The 19,742-nt window shown below is 41.4% G+C and overlaps 1 protein-coding gene across 1 annotated transcript in view; it reads right to left on the bottom strand.

The window, feature by feature from the left end:
• Positions 1 to 19,742, bottom strand: part of CDH2 (cadherin 2) — a 214,340-nt gene that overhangs the window by 9,914 nt on the left and 184,684 nt on the right. Inside the window, exon 15 of the mRNA XM_030336771.1 lies at positions 2,241 to 2,405. Within this exon, the coding sequence (XP_030192631.1) occupies positions 2,241 to 2,405 (165 nt within the window). The remainder of the gene's footprint in view (positions 1 to 2,240; positions 2,406 to 19,742) is intronic.

Here is a 19,742-nt window from a genome sequence, read left to right as displayed (position 1 = left end):
CTTCCTTACCTCCTGAAGAAAATGCAGTCCCTGTAAAAATGATGAATGAACACACACGTAGACACAAACACATAGACACAAACCCCAGGCATACACTAAAACACAACTTAGAATAACCAGTATCCTCATTTCCTGAATTTAGTCAGCTCCAGCGGAGTGAAAGGCCCCAGACCTGGGCCCCAACGAATCCCAATCAACTGCACGTCGGGCAGTGCTCAGAGCCTTACACCACGTGCCCAGCACTTGGATTCCTTAAAACAACAAAATCTAGGAGCTGGGCCACACACCAGATGCTTAGGTTATGCAAAGATGAACAAGAAATAGTCTTCATCCTGGAGAGAAGGCACGTGTTCACACGGGAGAGAGAAGTATTGACAGTTATACCTCAGTGGCCGGGGCGACAATGGAGGAAGGGTCTTGTTAACCCTTCCCGGAGGTATCAAAGAAGGCCTCCCAGAGAAGGGGATGTTTGAGGTGAATCTGAAGGCTAAGTGGGTGTTTCCCTGATGGTTGAGAAAGTAAGGGCTTTGCAGAAGTTACATTATACATAGTCAAAGCTGGGATGTTTTTGAGGAACTGCAAACAGTTCAGTGGGTCTGTAGCCCTGGAAGGAACTGTCATGGGGGAAGAGGGCAGGAGTCAGATTAGGAAAACAGTCTTATAAATGATGCTTAGTGCTTGAACTTTATCACTGAGAAAAGAACAGTGTTATGGATGGCATGGAGTCCCACGGAATACTGACACTTCAGTGAAAGGCAGAAACAGTCACGTACTTGTTGAATCACACTGAAGCTAAAATTCTTGCTTTAAAAATGTCTTGCTTTAAAAAAAGTCTGGCTTCGACATCGCCATTCAAAAGATTCATGGTATCTTGACCCAACAACCGCAGGGATAACTAAGAAATTTCTCATGACCACAAATGCTAACTCAGAAGTAAAATCATCAGGCACTCTTAAATTTTCAAAAAGATCTGGTCATAAATATAAATTCCCGCAAACCCCCTGACCAGGTCTCTACATAAATAAACTGGAAAAGTCAGGGCATAGTTTTGTAGATAAAGGAGTTATTGGCACTCTGTTGTTTTGCCTTTCATCTGCTTTTAAACCATGATGAAAGCAAATTAACCTATTACCTGTTTAACAGAAGCGAAAGCATTTGTTCAGAAAGCAGCATGTATTTCAGGAATAGACAGCAATGAATAGTTGTAAAGGGAAGGTAAATACTCTAATCTTGTTTCAAAACTTTTTTTTACAAACTACAACTACATCTAAAAAAACTGAAGTGGATATATATATATCATATACATATATGACTACAAGGAAGCACAGGACATATGAGTCTTATCAGCACACGACTGAAGGCGACAGATGACAGATGTGTTCCACTTTGTAATGCACGGAGACCTATTCTGATCTTGGAAATACTGAGCTGCAGGACATGGCCAGAGACTGTCTGAGTCTGCCCTCTATTCACACTCGACATCAATATGTATTGCTCTCTTACACTAAAAATTCAAAAGGAGAATTGCAGTAAAACTACAGACATGATCAAAAGAAGCAGCACAGATCATTTTACTTCCAAACTTAAGTATTAACTGTAACAGAACTCTTGGTCAGTAATGAAATAAAAGAATGCCATAATAATTTTGATGGTGGAAATCATATCTGTTATATTCAACAGAGAATTAGCTGCCTCTTTCAGAAGCTCTTAAAACTCCTCAACTAGACAAGTATTTAAATCACTTACATAGTATTTAATTTAGCTCCTCTTCCTACTAATCTCATTTGATGGAACTCTCTAGTCATTGGGTAGGCACTGGATTCTCAACGTTTGTGGGATTCAAAGGGTACAATGTCAGGAAGATGAAAGTGAACTATTATTACATTCATCAGTGCTGATAAATGAAATTAGAATACACTAGAATATTGCTGGTCTATTTATTACTTGTAATCTAGGGGAAAAAAACCTTTTGGAGATAGTGTGACAGATACTGACAATATATACGAATGTCATTTACAAATACAGAATATCAATTGGTAGATCGGTTTTTGGCCCACCAAAGCAATTAAATCTGTTCTGTTGCTGAAGCCACATTTGCTTTAACTCAAAGATCAGCTTGAAAAAACCAAGTGTGTTTTAACGAACTACAAAGCTGTATTCTAAGCAATGTGTGGTCTACGTATGCTTGACAATTAGCATAAAATAAACATCCTTATAAAGAAAGTGAGCCGTCTGTGCACCTCATTAATGAAGTCCCCGATGTCCCCAGGGTGCGGGGCTGCAGATCGGACTGGGTACTGGGGCTCGGCATGGATGGGTCTCTCGTCCAGTCGTCGGATTCCTACAGGCTTAATGGCATCAGGTTCCACGGTATCAGGCTGCTGCAGCTGGCTCAAGTCGTAATCCTGCAAAAGACAAAATCAAAAACCCATGGTAGATGGGCATAAAGATGGAAAATTACAACCTTTGTTTTTAAACACATACCCAGAATGCATAGAAATGAGTGAAATTTAACATAATGGAAAAGTTGCCACCATGAGTTTTTCATGTTATGATTAAATATTTCTTTCACACAGCTCTTTCTTCTGTGCTTTTCATTTCTGCAGTCTGTGCTCCATCTGCTTTCCTATGCTTCTCATCAGTTTCCAATGGAAAACAGCAGTGAGACGAGGCTCCACTATAAAACGAGGAAAAACTGTCTAGAAGATAGAGTTGTACCATAGAAGCAAAGGTACGAACTTAAGGTGGGTGGGGCTCGGGGCTCAGGGCATCCTAACTTACAGCACCTTAGCATGTTAGGTATCTCAAGTTGAAGGAATTCAAAAGCCCAACAGCAAGAGTTGCAAGGTCACTCTTACTCCCCTCATCTTGCCCTTCTTCCTTGAAACAGGTCATAAAACTCCCATGTGAATGGTCCCCTTCCTGTACCAGGAGGAGGGAAGGCATTCTTATCATCAGAGACAGAGAATTTGGGGCTAAGGAATGTGTACAAACAAACCTTGTTAAACTAACCTTAATCTCCCTAGTTACTTCTTCACCATTTACTAGCCCTAGCCCAAACCCTCGGTCTCCTCAATCCTTAGAAATTTATTGTTTCTTTGTCTCAAAGTATAAAAGGTTCCCACTCTGGACACTTCTTTGGGTCTTCACGCTTTGGGAAGCTCCCATGTACATGTAACAGTTTAACAGGATGTGTATGCTTTTCTCCTGTTAATCTTTGTTAGTTTAATTTTCAGACCAAATCGGGGATGGGGATGAAGACTTTTTCCTCTCCTACAATATCTTTAATATTAATTGGGCAAATACTTGGTAGTTTTCAAACCCCTAAATTCTGATGATATAAAATTCTCCAATTTAATGTTGACATTTACAGAGACGGTAGACTTTCTGGGGCTCTTCATAGTTTAGGCTTCATCTTTTGGTCGAAAACCAGCTCAGAACCATTTGTAGTATCTCTATAGTGGTTTTGATTTATTCAACACTTGGATACTTACCAGGTACCGGCATTGTTGTAGATACTTTACATATGCTTGCTCATTTAATCCTCTGATCAGTACTATTTGATGTTAAGTTTTATTATCTCCATTTAAGAGTTGAGATATTGAGTCTCAAACAACCCAAGTAACTAGTCCATGGTCCCAGATCTACTAAGACTCAGAGACAGGTTCTGACTCCAAGCACATTAGACTTACTTCAAAGTGTAGCTCTTTGACAGTCTTGTAGGACAGTGAGTCAAGTCCAAGCTACAAGGCCAGAGTTAAATAGTGACAAACTAGACAGATAAGTGTGGAAGGCAGGAACGTGAGGAATGATGAAAATAACAAAGGAGACCAAGGGAAGGAAGGTCACTGGCATTCATGGCTGCTATGTGAGTGCCCAGGCACTCACTATACCAGCCTCTTGAGAATGTGTTCTCACAGATACTTTCTAACAAACCTGTGGAGCGTGTCTCATTATCATCTTTTTAGGTGGAGAAACAGATTCAGAGAGCTTGAGTAACTCACCCAGGGTCACACATCTAGCCTGGCAAGTAGGATGGGAATCAAAACCAGGCGTGTTCGACTTCACACTGTCAATCCACAAAGTAACTGTCTGCTGTTTGAGGCAGTCCCATTCTGACCACCCTCTCCTAAAAATCTCCTTACCGAGAGATTCAGTTACCCTAACCGCTAAAAGCCCCTCCTCTCAGGAGTCTGCAGGGGGCTGCGGGGGGTGAAGCAGGTACACACGGCAAGACAAGCCACCGTGGGATGTAAACTTGGTAAACTGCAAAGTATAAAATGCTCGGAGGAGAAAACTTGCATTAGATTTGAACCCTGAGCAGTCCATGCACTAGGGAGAAAGGACCTTTCTGGGATTACAAACAGCATGAGCAAAGGCATGGGGATGCTGTTTTCTCTTGTCAGGATAGAATACCTCAGATTATCTATACAAAACTTCAGTGAAAACATCTCGATTATGCACAAATGTGCTCCACTTTAAATTTTATAGAATTTATGAGTGATTTATAGACTATCTTGAAGACGTACAATGATAAAACAGATGCAAAGGCCTTTGAAATGCTAAAATGTCATACAAAATAAAAACAGGGATTTATTTAGAGACTTCTGAATGCTTACACACCAAGAAGCATGTTTTTCTGCATGACGTTTAACTGCAGAACTACCAAGCATAAGAGAGTGACAATTCTCGAAGCTTTATATAGAAAGGGAAAAACAGGGGCACTTGGGTGGCTCAACTGGTTAAGCCACTGATTTTGGCTCAGGTCATGATCTCACGGCTCATGAGATTGAGGCCTGTGTCAAGCCCTGCCGTCAGCACAGAACTTACTTGGGATTCTCTCTCTCTCTCTCTCTCTGCCCTTCCCCCACTTGCACACGCTCTTTCTCAAGATAAATAAATAAACTTAAAAAAAATAGATTGTAAGCATAATGATCACAGTGAAATATTTTTACACTGAGGGTGTAAAATACTTTATGAGAAGTATGAATTACATGAAATTAAGTAATTGAATCTTATGGGTAAGGACTGTCTTCTACCTGGTGACAAACTCCTTGGTACTCCTCAGTATTTTATAGGACAGTTTTGTACAAGAATGTGGAGGAATTTCCTTGGCATAATTGGAGACAAAACGGACATGTTGGCTTTGCTCATGCTACTTCCTTCCTGGAAAGAACCTGTGCTCCCTGATTTCTTTCTTTCTTTTTTTTTTTTTAATTTTTTTTAACGTTTATTTATTTTTGAGACAGAGAGAGACACAGCATGAACTGGGGAGGGTCAGAGAGAGAGGGAGACACAGAATTGGAAACAGGCTCCAGGCTCTGAGCAGTCAGCACAGAGCCCGGCGTGGGGCTTGAACTCACGGACCGCAGATCATGACCTGAGCCGAAGTCAGACGCTTAACCGACTGAGCCACCCAGGTGCCCCGTGTGCTCCCTGATTTCTTATACAGCTTCCACTATACCCAAATGTTACAAAGATGAATGCATTTTGACAGGCCAGCAGTGTTGTAAAAATTTTTCTAATGAATTGCCAACATTTAGACATAGGGATAGTTCACCTGAAAATGGAACCATCTGGCAAAACAGAGGTTAAATTCTGATGTCATTTGTTAAAGCTGACTGCAGCTGTCTCCTCTGGACAAGGACAGCATCTCTGCCTGGACTGCTTCCTTTATTAGGGATACATATAACAGCATATTGATTGACAAGTTATTATCTTTCTTTTGATAGCTTTTTTCTACCATCTTAAGAACCAGAGAGCAGGAACGGTCTTAAAAGGTCTGTGGTCCTGTTCGGTCCTTCTCACCATCAAAATGGCAAACCCATAGGAAATGCTCATTAAAAAATGTGTTGAATGGGGCGCCTGGGTGGCTCAGTCGGTTAAGTGGCCGACTTCAGCTCAGGTCATGATCTCGCGGTCTGTGAGTTCGAGCCCCGCGTCGGGCTCTGTGCTGACTGCTCAGAGCCTGGAGCCTGTTTCAGATTCTGTGTCTCCTTCTCTCTGACCCTCCCCCGTTCATGCTCTGTCTCTCTCTGTCTCAAAAATAAACGTTAAAAAAAATGTGTTGAATAAGGTCTCAGTGATGATATTCATGCCAGATGTTCAAAGGAGCAACTGATTCAAGAAACGTGCCTTGGATCACATCACACTCCATGGCAGTAATTCACAATGGGGAGGGAGGGAAAGACCCCCATCCCATCAATGAGATTCAATGCCCTGATGAGTCCTCTGTAATGATGGAAACGTGTCATGTTCCTCAGCTATGCTGCTTTTGAAAAAAGGCAGGAAACCACTGATTTACAGGAAGCTAGAAACTGGGTTAAAACATGTGGCTTAACGTTTCTCTGAGATGGCTTCCCCTGTCTATTACAAATATGGGATATATAAAAAAATTTGATAATAGTAGGAAGTAGGCAGAAGTGTCTTCAGGTCACAGGGACGGGTTTTTCTGTCCACATCCATCTGTGTTATATGGCAGAGGTCCTGATCTGAGTGTCCAATTTTAAGCCTTTTGATAAGGGGTCACTCTATGCAAACCTCCTAAATTACACATCTTTACAATCCCATAATACTTTACTTAAACACACAAATTACAACATGTAGGATGAGAATTATAAAGAGAATTACAGAGACTGAAAACATGCTCAAGGTCATTGGGTTCATGGTCTTACTTCTGAAGATTATAAAGAAACAATCCCAGGAAGAAATCTTTATTTGGTTCCTAAAGCTCTCTAGAGAAAAAGCAGATCTGAAAATTCTCTTACAATTGTCAACCTTTATTTGCAATGTTAACTTCCTAAAGAAATTTAATTTTCAAATGAAAGCCAAGGAAAATCTTGTTTTAACTAATATTTGGAACACGTGTTATTTGGGCAACAACCATTTGTGGTAGGCATGGAATTAACGGTTTTTAGAATATTAACATCGCATGCAACAAAAATATTTTTTTCCTCATCTATGATTTAAAATGTTATAAGGGTGATACAATTGTGGGAGAGTTAGTAAAAAACTAGCTAGCAGCTAGCACCCTGCTTTTGGCTTTTCTTGTTAAAATTCCACTGACTTGCAACGATTTATAATTGGTTCAGTAAAGACACCACGAATCCATCCAAAGGCATTTGGTTATGTTTAAATAAATTAAAATTCTGTCTCGGTATAGATAGAAATTCTGGTACCTAGGTAAAATTTCAAAAAGCTAAAAAAAAAAAAAAAAATCTAGAAAGCTACATTGCTGGAAAAAAATCTGTAGACTCGTGTAATTAAATCTGTTTTAGAGAGTGATGAAAATATTCATTTACTGTTTTGCAAGTATTTAAGGAGAACCTACTGGGTGCCAGATGCCATTTTCAGCTGAGTATGTATGAAAGAAGGAAACCAGCCTTCCTCTGGTGCCCCTCACTGTCAGGAATGACATGAGGTGCTTTCTCAGTGGAACCTCATATACTCCAATCACAAATCCTTCCAAGTGGGTGTTGTTCCGTCCCACTGATCATCACAGGTCAGAGAGGTTAATCATTTGCCCAAGGTCACGGATGTTAAGCAGTGTGGAAGGATAAAAACAGAGACCACCAGAGCAAGCAAGATTAAAACAAAAAAGCTGCATCTTGTTGCCAAGGGGCCAGTGAAGAAATGTACAGAATAGTTTGCTGAGGGGTAAAACATGAGGGGTTTTATGTGCTAGACGAGCTCAGGGTGGTTCTGCTAACTAGGCGCTGGGATCTAGCACTCTGGTCTGTGCACAGTTGGTTAAAACGTGCCTCACCAACTTTTAGTCAGAACTAGGATTCTTCATTGCCGTCCAACAGATGGGCCTGTGTAGGAGACGGGGAGCCGGAAGGGAGGCACTGAAAGTTCCTGGTCCTGTATCAGCCTCTGCTGGGGACCACGTTGGAGGACCACAACAGCCAGCTTCCCTATCTCCCAGGCAAGGGCTGGTACAAGTGGGAAGCTTCCCTTTTATAGCAGCAAAGGCAAGTAACTTAAAAAATTCCCATACAGATAAGGTAAACATTTTTAATGTTTCAAGACTGAGTGACTGCTAGAAATAAAACTACTAACATGAAAGGAAGTGGACAAAATTCTGAAGGAAAAAAAAAAAGTTATCTGGAAAAAAGCTGACTGTGGCACAGGCAAGGAACTTGAGACAGACCCAAAAAGGAATGGAAGGTGGAAGAGAAGAACTTTATTATCTCACCCCTATAGCTCCTGGCATTAAAATAATTGAATAAAATAGTGATAAGGTGTCAACACATTACCATACAACTGCTGACAAGTAAGTCAAATACCCTTGCAAGCTTTATGTAGATTACATTAAGACCTGATTTTCTTCCCCTGCGAGATACAGTTATGACGGTGACTATCTACGCAGGTGAAACGAGGCGGAAAACTAAGTAGAGTCTGGGGATTATTAAAGCCCCCCTCCCTAAAACAAAAGACTTGCTAAAAGCTTTTCTGATTGGAATCATGAACCTAATAGAGATAAAATAACTTGGGGACAGATGAAGGACCTCTATTCTCTGCTTTCATATGCATTGTAATCTCACCAGAAAGCCAGTTTCCACTTCCCACAAGGGATGTAGCCGAGTCCCCATTAAGAGGGAAACGAATGCATCCACGGTTTCTACCTCCATCGTTTACTGTTCATGCTGCCCTGTCACAGCTTCTTTCAAAACTGTTGTCTTCAGAATTTTGAATGAGCCGGTTTCACTCTTTGGCGCAAAATTATGGTTCTGTTGCAGACACTGGCATTGTGGAAATTTTATCACAACTCACTTCCAATTGTAAAATGAGGGAGTATCCTTTTGGAAAAAGGTTGCAAATATAGTTCCACTGGATTTGATTCAACAAATACATTCTGGAGAGTCTGTTGGGTCACAGATGCAGTTATTCATAGAGCTTTTGTCTACTGTCTTTTAAAAGAATCCATTCAAAAATGATGACACTTAATAGAATACCTATATAAACAATTATATAAATATGGAAGGTGAAAGTGTAAGCTTCTGGAGGAAGTGAGCATGTGACCATGCAGGGCCTGTAGGATTGAGCAGAGTAATCAGGCTTCAGAAAGATGTTTCTCCTCACATCTGAAATTCGTTTTTTATACTAATGTTTGTCATTGCCCACCCTTTCCACACAATGCAGGTACAGCCCTATAAAGTTGAAAGCACTTAAAAAAATTTTTTTTTAATGTTTATTTATTTTTGAGAGGGGGGAGGGGCAGAGAAAGAGGGAGACAAAGAATCTGAAGCAGGCTACAGGCTCTGCGCTGTCTGTACAGAGCCCTGTAAGGGGCCTGAACTCATGAACCACGAGATCATGACTTGAGCCAAAGTCGGACGCTTAACCGACTGAGCCATCCAGGCGCCCCAAATGAATGCACTTCTTAACCTGTTCAAGGACATCTGTCTGGGAGACACAGACAGTACTTTCTAAATGTATCTTCAGGCCATATTCCCACTCCAAGCTCCAACTTCTTCTTATGAAAAATACAAATGTCACCATTCAGACAAAATCAAAGTCATTCTGTGTTAGCCTGACCTAGTATTCTATCTTAGAGGAAACCTAAAAATAGGTAATAAAGAAATAACAATATTTGGTCAGGAATATGGCAACAGAGCATCAAAAATCCTTCACTGCTTTAGGTCACATTGTTTTGGAACTTCCTAGAGACATAATCATTAAGACAATGTACATATAAAGGGAACATAGTATGGTGACTGAAAAACATAGATTCTGAAATCAAAATGCCTTGATTCAAATCCTGAATTCACCATCTCTAACTGTGTGACCTTAGGCAGATTTCATAAATTTCCTATGCTGACCTTCAGAGTATTCAAACTTTGGACAAAACACTAATGAGGGCTCCCTATTTCCTACCCACTAAAGGGGTTGGCAACACTTTTTTTGTAAGGACCAGAGAATAAAAATTTAGGATTTGGGGGCTGTATAATCTCTGTTATACTGTTTCCACCCTGCTGCTGCTATAGTGTAAAAGTAGCCACAGATAACGCATAAACAATGGACACAGTGCATGGTTTGGGTTCTAATACAACTTTATTTATAAAAACAAGAAGTCAGGGGATTTGGCCAGCTGGCACAACTTTGGCAAATACCATTTAGTATCTTAGCATTGTTTCCCTGGCATAGCATGAACACATAGTTGGCATTCAATATCTTTATCACTGTTATTACTGGGATACTGATAATTTTCTATTCCAATAAAATTAAATGTATTAAATTTATGATCAGTCAGGAAGAATGAATATTAAAGTAAATTACATAAATATTTTGTTCATTCCCACAAAGTGACAGGAATAGCAAATAAAAAGCTCATGTGCAAATCACGTGCACATTAAAAACACTTAATGCCCGGTCAGGAATGAATGGGCCTGACCAGTTCAGAATACGCTGCCTGTAGCCTACCAACACGTGTCACCTGTCGGTGTTTTGAAGATAGCTTGCACGAAGGGAATGACAATGTACTCATCCAAGCCCTGGTGAAAGTTTCCTCTTAGGAAATCAATATCAGTCTTTGAATAACTAACTTATACTAGTATTTGCAGGTGGGTCTAAATGGATGAATAACTTGGGAACATAACAGAGTGTGCTTTAGCCAACAATAAAAATGTTGAAAGTGGCCTCCACTGTTACGTCCAGATTCAGCCATCTGTCAGTTTGCTTATACAGCAGAAAGATTTTGTAAAACAGTTATTTCAAAGAATCAAATACACCAGCGTTAAATTATATAATGTCATTCTCTGCTTGAGTCGGAGGGTCTGGCTTGGTTGCTCTTACTGGGGCGCGTTCCTGAGATTGGCAGGAAGTCCATGGAGACCACTGGTTCAAGCAAAGATCCCTTGACTCAGAGAAGTGGCTCCTTTGGTCTCAAGGGACTTTCTCACACCTGTACTCCAACCTGCTATTTAGGCAGCCAGCCTGGATTTAAAATTTTAGCTCCTGTCACACAGCTTATATACATGGATTTTTTTTTTTTTTTGTAGTAACTTGGCTGCTCAGAATTCTCTGGATTCTACCCTTCTTAATGCTAAAATGTGCTCAATACTGCAAGCCATGCTTAATCAATTAATTGAGTCTTACTCTCTGTCTTTTCTAAAGCCAGATTACCAGTGGTCTTCTGATAGGCTGTGGCTAAGCACCCAGCCTCACTGGTCCTACCAGTAACACCTGCCTGCTACAAATCAGCACCACTAAATACAACATCTATCATATGGCCACCAGCAAATCCATTAGGAGTTTGGTCTCTCAAGCCATGTGGACCTGGGTTTGAACAGGTCTGCTACGTAGAACTGCTGGGAAGACTGTAAGAGAAATGCAAACAAACTAAGGGCACAGCACAGAGCCTGACACAAAAGTCTGCATATGTAATGAGTGCTAGCATTTATGAATGTTATCATCCTTTCCTGAAGACATCAGATTTCAAATAACGAAAGTGAAGTCGTCATCAGTGTACCGCTTCAATTAACTGTGTAGATAGACTTGTAAACTAAGCGGTTCAGGGGCCCCTGGGTGGCTCAGTCAGTCAAGCGTCTGACTTCGGCTCAGGTCATGATCTCATGGTTCGTGGGTTCAAGCCCCACATCGGTCTCTGTGCTGACAGGTCAGAGCCTGGAGTCTGCTTCGGATTCTGGGTCTTCTCTCTCTGCCCCTCCTCCGCTCAAACTATGTCTGTCTCTCTCTTTCCCCCCAAAATAAAGAAGCATTAAAAAAATTAAAAAAAAAAAAAATGAAAAAAAACTAAGAGGTTCAGGAAGAAGGCCCAATGCACATACATTCTGTGAGCACACGTCCGGTGTGAAATGTCCTAGGTACAGGAAAAACAATGAATAGGACAAATCTCTGCCCTCACAGAGCTTAGGATTGGGGGCAGGACTAGATGCAAAAGTTCAAAACAAAGTAGACATGGGATGCTGCAGGTCACAGAGCAGAGACACTTGATGCAGCTCGGGATTCCAAGGGAAGATGTTTTGAGATGAGTCTTGGTGGCTAAAGAGAGTTGGGCAGGTGAAGACCACAGACTAATGCCATGGAAGTGTGAAGTCACATGTCATGGGTATAGAGGTACAGGTAGTTCAATCCTACTGCAGTTTAACATGCAATATGAGGAGAAACTAAGTCAGCAACCCTCAGAGTCCCCATTCCTCAAAGCCAAGTCCTGGGTCACAGGAACTGTGGGATCTTACCTCACCTCAGGCACCTGAGCTCCACTGAAAGTGGTGTCAAAGAGATTCTGAGGATCTCAGTTACAGAAATACTGACATTAATTTCCAGAAATCACATAAGAAATCAATTTCATTAAAAAAAAAAAGCCGATGGTAACTCATACAGCAATTACATCTGGATCTTTTGGGTTTTGAAATCCTGGGCCACTAAAAAGAGCTCCTATCAGGACTAGGAGCATGAAATTGCATGCGATCCCTTACCCTGAAGTTACATGTGATCCCTTACACACTCAAGCGCTGGTCCCTAATCAAGAAGACGTTAGTATCTCCCTGGGATATACGAGGAGCATTCACCAGGTAAGGTAAAGTTGCCCTCCCTGGTTTTTAAGAGCCTTACCTACAGTGTCTCATTTTCATGAGCTGCTGCACCTCTTGTGTGTCCCCTGTGTCCAGGGACCCACTTCCTTCCAAAGTATCTGGATGGGTCACAAAACAATGCACATGAGCTAGCAATCTAGTGTGGGTGGGTCCTATGAGAAAACTCTTCTCAGTCTCAGAAAAGATTCTGTACGCTCAAATACCTAACAGGGTGGGGCAAAGACTCCCAGCTGGTCACAGAACCCATTACTTCTACTTACTAGGCACACAGCCAACAGAAACTTCCTAGGGAATGGGGAGTGGAAGTGATGTGTGCCAGGCATAGCCCATAAAAGTCTCCACAAATCATCCTCCCTGCCCTTTGGTCATTCAGGGATTGCAGGTATGGCTGGGTGACCCTGAAAGCAACATGTGGAGAGTCGGAGAGTCTCTGATCCTCTGGGTCCCTTATGACTGTGTGGAGTGGGATGGACCTTCCCTCCCTACCCCCAACTCCTATGACCTAACCCCAATTACCACTAAGTGAGAAATACATTTCACCAGTCTTAGATCACTGAAATTTTAGTTTGTTATAGCAGCTAGCCTATTTTAACTAATTCATCTGGTTAAATATATTTGTGGCCAATCCACTTTCTTTTCCTTAAAAAAAAATAGTATAACAGAAAATTGTCACATGGTTTCAGAACACTATGGTACCTCCTCCTTGTAGAAATCTGTTTTTTGTTAATCCAAAGCCTAATAATTGTTATGTAATTTAATCAGAGTCAACAAAAATAGATTTCTATAAAGGACTGGCTTATAACATAAGTCAATAAAGCTGGTCTGGAATGAGAATGAGAAAAGAAAAACAATGATAGAACATGCTTGCCCTGCTTAAAGAGAGAATCTTCTACTTGGTTTCCAGTAACTGTTGTCAAGGCAGAATGCAATTCATGTTTCTAGATCTTTCAATTTTTTCAAGAGGATTGTGAGATCCAAAATTTATGTGATTAAAAAAAAATTTATACACTGCAAGCTGAATAAAACACAGCTATGGACATCTTATGAACACATGCCCGTCCCTCCCCATGCATAGTCTATGAAGTGTGACTTTTTTGTATGTTTATTTATTTTGAGATAGAGAGAGAGTACGTGCATGCGAGTGGGAGAGGGGTAGAGAGAGACAGAGGAAGAGAGACAATCCCAAGCGGATTCACCACTGTCAGTGCAGAGCTTGATGTGGGGCTCAAACTCACAAACCGTGAGATCATGACCTGAGCTGAAATCAAGAGTCGGACACTTAACTAAGTCACTCTGACACTCCTGAAGTGTGATTCTTAAATGACACAGAATCCAGCTTTCAGAAACGTCCCTCAAATCATCAGGGCTCATCAGGTACTTTCTCTGAGAGCTCAGAACCATCTCTGATGCAAAAGAAAAACTCTAGTTTTAGAGCAATATGCTAAAATTTAAGAAACCAAATTTGGGAATTCAGAAGAAGGCCTGGGATGTGAAAAAGCTCCTGAGCTCAAGAGGTGCTGGGTCTTGTGTGAAGAAAGTGAGAGACAAAATTCTAGCCGACTGGAGTGTTAACACTCAGCAGCACTGGTGTGGGAAGACGGACCAGGTATGCAGGGGATGGTAAGGGCCAAGAGTCCAAGAGTGACCACGAGAAAACCAATGTGGAACCTGTAGGTGGCCACTCTCACTTTCTGTAATGACCATCTCTGACCAGTGTCAGCTTTAATCTCAGCTGAGTTTGCAAACCCTGCTCCCCTAATGCTGCCCTTGAGTCAGCAGCCATGGTCCAAAGGATCCCTGTGACCACTCACTGTCACCTGTGAAACCTCCCAACATGGACAGTGGCATCCTCTCTCACAGATCCAGAGTCCCCATAGGAGTCCCTTGGCCCCAAACTCGGAATGGGAAAATTTTCAAGTGAAATTTTAAGGGCAGAGGAAGCTGCTGGGTGTCCCAGAGTCCACTTCTTCTGATAAATTCAAATGGCATTTAGGAAGGCATTGTTTTAATTGCTTGGCTGAGCTTGAGCTTTGCCAACGATGGGACAGGATCCGGTAAACAAACCACTTTCTTTGGACTCAGATTGGACAGGCATTTAATCCCCACTTCACTACTTCCCAACAGTGTGTCCCAACTCGGCTGTGCTGTGGGAGGGTCAAATAAAATAATATATATAAAGCAGTAAGTATAGCGCCTAACTCATAGGGTACCCCGAACAATAGCTTTTGCTATTATTATGGAGAATGAAACTGTATAATGGTAAGTGATTTAGGTCGAGGTTGTTTAAAGTGAGCACCAGTGAGTGTTGTAAACATAACACACAGTCCACAAATGTTTGTTTAATATAGAAGCAATTGTAATTAAGTCTAAGCTTTAAAGAGCAGAAAGCTAACAGTTTCCGTTTCCTATCCTGCGGCTAAAGGGATGGTTCCATGAAAAGTGAGCCACTGGCTATATTGTACATTCACCCAGATTTTATTAGTGATGCTAATATGGACGGAACTCATTGAAAAGAACATCAAAAGCTACACAGTAACTGCAACCAGCTCCATTGGCCAAAAAGTGCACCAATGAACATTTACTAACGGGGGTAATTAAACATGGCTTGATAACCACCAAAAGCTCTGCTGATTATGGCAGTGAGGCAGATAAAGAAGGAACCTCACCCTCTAAAAAGAGAGCAGACATATACTAAAAGCGTCTGTCTGTCCAACAGCCAACAGATGCTCCTGTTCAGAGGGCATCTAACACTCGCTTCCAATATGGGACCAACCTAGGGTCCTGATAACCTGAACCAGAGCAGAGGATCTACAAGCACTGGTCAAAGTCTATCACACACAAGACAAAAGGCACAGATGAGTTGTTGTCGTTTTTCTTAGGCTTCTTAGCTATTTTGTTAAAGAAATTAGCAACCTGTATCTTGGCACAGAGCTTAGACAGCTAGAGATGCTAATCAGCGGCCAGGAAGGTCAGGGCTACCCTTGTAAAGGACTGCTTTGCGTTGTTTTCTTTCTAATCAGTTAGCTCTTTAAGAAGGATATTTTTCTCTTGGCAGGAAAAATAGGAATCTTGGCCAAGCCAGCCTGAGGCTAGGTCTTCAGGATCCCCAGCACCTGTCACCACACTGGTTACCTGGCATTTACCAACTGCCTCAACTAACCTCTGAGACCTGCCCACCCTTTGAAAACGCTGGTAATTTTTTGGAATTGCCCAGCTGAGACATCGAGAAGACCACTGCCTGATCAGGACAAGCCACGTCTGCCTGGTGTGGCACGGTCTCCATCCACATCTTGAGGCAGCACCACATCCTCCATAAAATACTACCTACGTGTAATAAAAATCGACTAAAACTCCTCGAGAATGCAACATGGCAGTAATCCCATTTCTGAGGCTTACTCTTGTAAAGAGATAATATCTGCCCCCCAAAACTAATAAAAATGTATGAATCATATTCTGTTGCTAAAAAGGCTTAATGCCCACTACAAAGAAATAAGTCATTGGGAATAAAAGGCACAGCATATGGAATACAATCAATGGTATTGTAAAAGTGTCCTCTGGTGACAGGTGGTAGCTACACTGGCCGTGAGCATAACATAACGTACAGACTCGTTGAATCACGAGGTTATACACCTGAACGTTGTGTCTCAACTAGACTAAGAAAAAGAAGTGGGGCGCCTGGGTGGCTCAGTCGGTTAAGCGTCCGACTTCAGCTCAGGTCACGATCTCCCGGTCCGTGAGTTCAAGCCTCGCATCGGGCTCTGGGCTGATGGCTCAGAGCCTGGAGCCTGCTTCCGATTCTGTGTCTCCCTCTCTCTCTGCCCCTCCCCTGTTCATGCTGTGTCTCTCTCTGTCTCAAAAATAAACGAACGTTAAAAAAAAAAATTAAAAAAAAAAAAGAAGAAATACACTTTCTAACAGGGGGTCACATGTGAATTACGGAAAGTAGAAACAGAATGTATTTCACAAAACTGAACTTCTCAGGAACTGAGCATACTTTTAAGATTTAAAGCAACAACAGTGTGCCTGGGTGGCTCAGTTGGTTAAGCGTCCAACTTCGGCTCTGATCACGGTCTTGTGGTTCATGAGTTTGAGCCCCACATTGGTCTCTCTGCTGTTAGCACATAGCTTGCTTCAGATCATCTGTCTCCCTCTCTCTCTGCCCCTCTCCTGCTCAAGCTCTCTCTCTCTCTCAAAAATAAAGAAAAACATTAAAGCAATAACATCTTATTTAGAAAATGGAAAAGTGTTTGGATTAAATTCACTTAGAAAGTAAGAGTATTGGGGGGTGCCTGGATGGCTCAGTTGGTTGAGTGTCTGACCTTGGCTCAGGTCATGATCTCACAAGTTTGTGATTTCAAGCCCCACCTCGGGCTCTTTGCACACACTACGGAGCCTGCTTCAGATCCTCTGTCTCCCTCCCCCACTCTCTCTCTCTCAAAAATAAATAAACATTCAAAAAAAAAAAAAAAAGGAAGGCAAAACAAGTAAGAGTACTAGGGCACCCGGGTGGCTCAGTCAGTTAAGCGCCCAACTCTTGGTTTTGGCTCAGGTCATGATCTCATGGTTTGTGAGTTTAAGCCCCACCTTGGGCTCTGTGCTGATGGTGTGGAACCTGCTTGGGATTCTCTCTCTCTCTCTCTCTCTCTCTCTCTCTCTCTCTCCCTCTGCCTCTCCCTTGCTCACACACACTCTCTCTCAGAATAAATAAATAAACTTAAAATTTTTTTTAAGTAAAGAAAATAAGAGTATTAAACAAAGGGTTTGTTTTCCTTATGGAAAAAGAAGGTAAATGATAAATTCCACCAAGAACATTGATGCAAATCTTGATGAATCCAGTTAGAGGATCTGTACAAAAAGACATGAAGACACTACTAAGTGACAGCAACGAAAACAGGTGGTAGTGGCCCAAGAACAGGCAGATGGCACAAGTAGAATAGTACGGGGTCAGGCAGCCAACCCACAGACCCACACGTGTAGAATGACTTGCTTTCTGACAAGTGGGCCCTACAGTGCAGTGGAGAGAGCTATCTCTGTAGTAAACAGCACTGCATATCAAGAAAGAAAACAAAAAAGAGCTCTGATAAGTATCTTATACCAAATGAATAATCCATTAGAGACAGATCACAGACAGTATGACTGGTAAAACAATAAAGTTTCAAGAGGACAACATGAAGTTGCTGTGTTTTGTTTTATGTTATTTATTTACTTTTTGTTTCAGAAGGAGAACTCATTACCTCGGTAGGAAAAGTTTTCTTAAACTAAAGGACATAAATGTACTAACCATAATGGAATAAAATTGATACACTGGACTTCATTAAAATTAAAAACTTTTGTTCATCATAAGACACCATTAAGAGAATAAAAAAGCGAGTTACAGAATGGGAAAAGCTATTGACAAAACATCTATCTGATGAAGAAATGATATCCATAATATATAAGGACCTCCTACAGATCAATAAGACAGAGGCAGACAACATAATAGAAAAGGGGACACAGAAGCCAAACAGAGACCTCACAAAGAGATCAAAATGGTAAGTCAGTCAGTAGGAACATCCTGATTAGATCATACAGAGACACATGCCATCTTAGTGGCTGAAATTTAAAGACTGAAAAAAGCCAAGTGCTGGTGAGGACATAGGGCAATGGAACCATCATGCACCAGCATGGCAAGGGGAGGGGCTAACCAGTACTGTCCCTTTGGAAAAGTGGCAAGATTGTGCTAAAGCTGCACACAGACACATTCTAGGATACAGAAATTCCAATCCCTGAGGACATACCAACAGAAATGCGCGCACACACACACACACACACACGTGCGCGCAAAGAATATTCATAGCAGTTTTATTTGTGACAATTCAATTGTATGAACTCAGTCCAAGTATAGTAGAATGGATGAATAAAATGTGGTTAATTCCTACAAAAGAATACTTTTCAGCAATGATAAAAATGAACTACTTCTGTATATAGCATAGATGAATCTCACAGATAGAAGTCTGAGTGAAGGAAGCCAGAAACAAAAAGTACCTACTATACGATATCCATTTACATAATGAAATATAAAGCCCAGTTATGCTGTTCCAGGGTGATGGAAATAAAAAATACTGGTTATTTTTGCCAGACAGCATCCTTCCTGGCAGGGGCTACAAGAGAGGCTCCCGGGTGCTGGAAATGCTTTTATTGATATGCATGGTTGGTTACATTCTTAAACCTTATAAGAAGCCTTCTGCTTCTCGTTGGGATATAGGAACTCATGGGACTATTATTCACATTCTAATACAAAGAATAAGCCAGGTAAGTTACCACATCACAGATTTTTGAAACCATAAGATAACTGAGAACATAATGAGGTCCACTGAATAAAAATAAAGAAGCTAACAAGCTCTTTCTAAGAAAAATAAGACCTATTGTTGCTTTTATCTCTGGAGGAGGAGAGAGTGGATTCTGTGATTAAGGAGGTACAGGCTTCTAGTTATGGAATGAATAAGTTACAGGGATAAAAGTTACAGCACAGGGAATATATATAGTCAACAGTATTGTAACAGCGTTGGATGGTGACAGATGGCAGCTACACGTGTGATAAGCACAGTAGAACACAAAGACTTGTTAAATCGCTATGTTGTACACCTGAAACCATATAGCATTCTGTGTCAACTACACTTCAATAAAAAGGAAGCACTAAAGCCAATAAATACAATATTTTTAGAAACTATGTCCTGAACAACAACAAGAAAGGTAGGGAGAGGAACATGAGGACAAATCATTCAGACTTGCAAGAAAACTTTAGTGGCCACGAGTGGACAAGCTTGACAGATTCACATCTTGAGGGAGTGTCTACAACTCTTTCCCACAACCGTCTATCTGCTCGCTAAGGGTGTGCACCAAAGGGCCAAAGCCCTGTCAGGCTGAAGAGGAAGTCCGGATTTGGTAACTGACGGAGAGCTGATGGGGGTGTGTCACCAGAGACAGGAAACTCATTAGGATGCTATTGGGGAACAGTGATGATTCTAAGTGAAGGCAGTGGCCTTGGTGATGGAGATAAGCAAATGGATTTCACGAACCACTTCAGAGGTAGAAGAGACAGAACCCTCGGTGTAGCATTCCTACAGGGCATATTTTATTCTGCTGTTATGAGGTAAATCATACAATAAATAAAAACCCCGTTATGTAACTTTCTCACAGCTT

This window comes from Lynx canadensis, chromosome D3 (assembly GCF_007474595.2).
Source record: "Lynx canadensis isolate LIC74 chromosome D3, mLynCan4.pri.v2, whole genome shotgun sequence".
NCBI classification, from domain to species: Eukaryota; Metazoa; Chordata; class Mammalia; order Carnivora; family Felidae; genus Lynx; species Lynx canadensis.
Note: the sequence above shows the minus strand (reverse complement) of the source record. Positions and strands in the feature narration are given on the sequence as shown.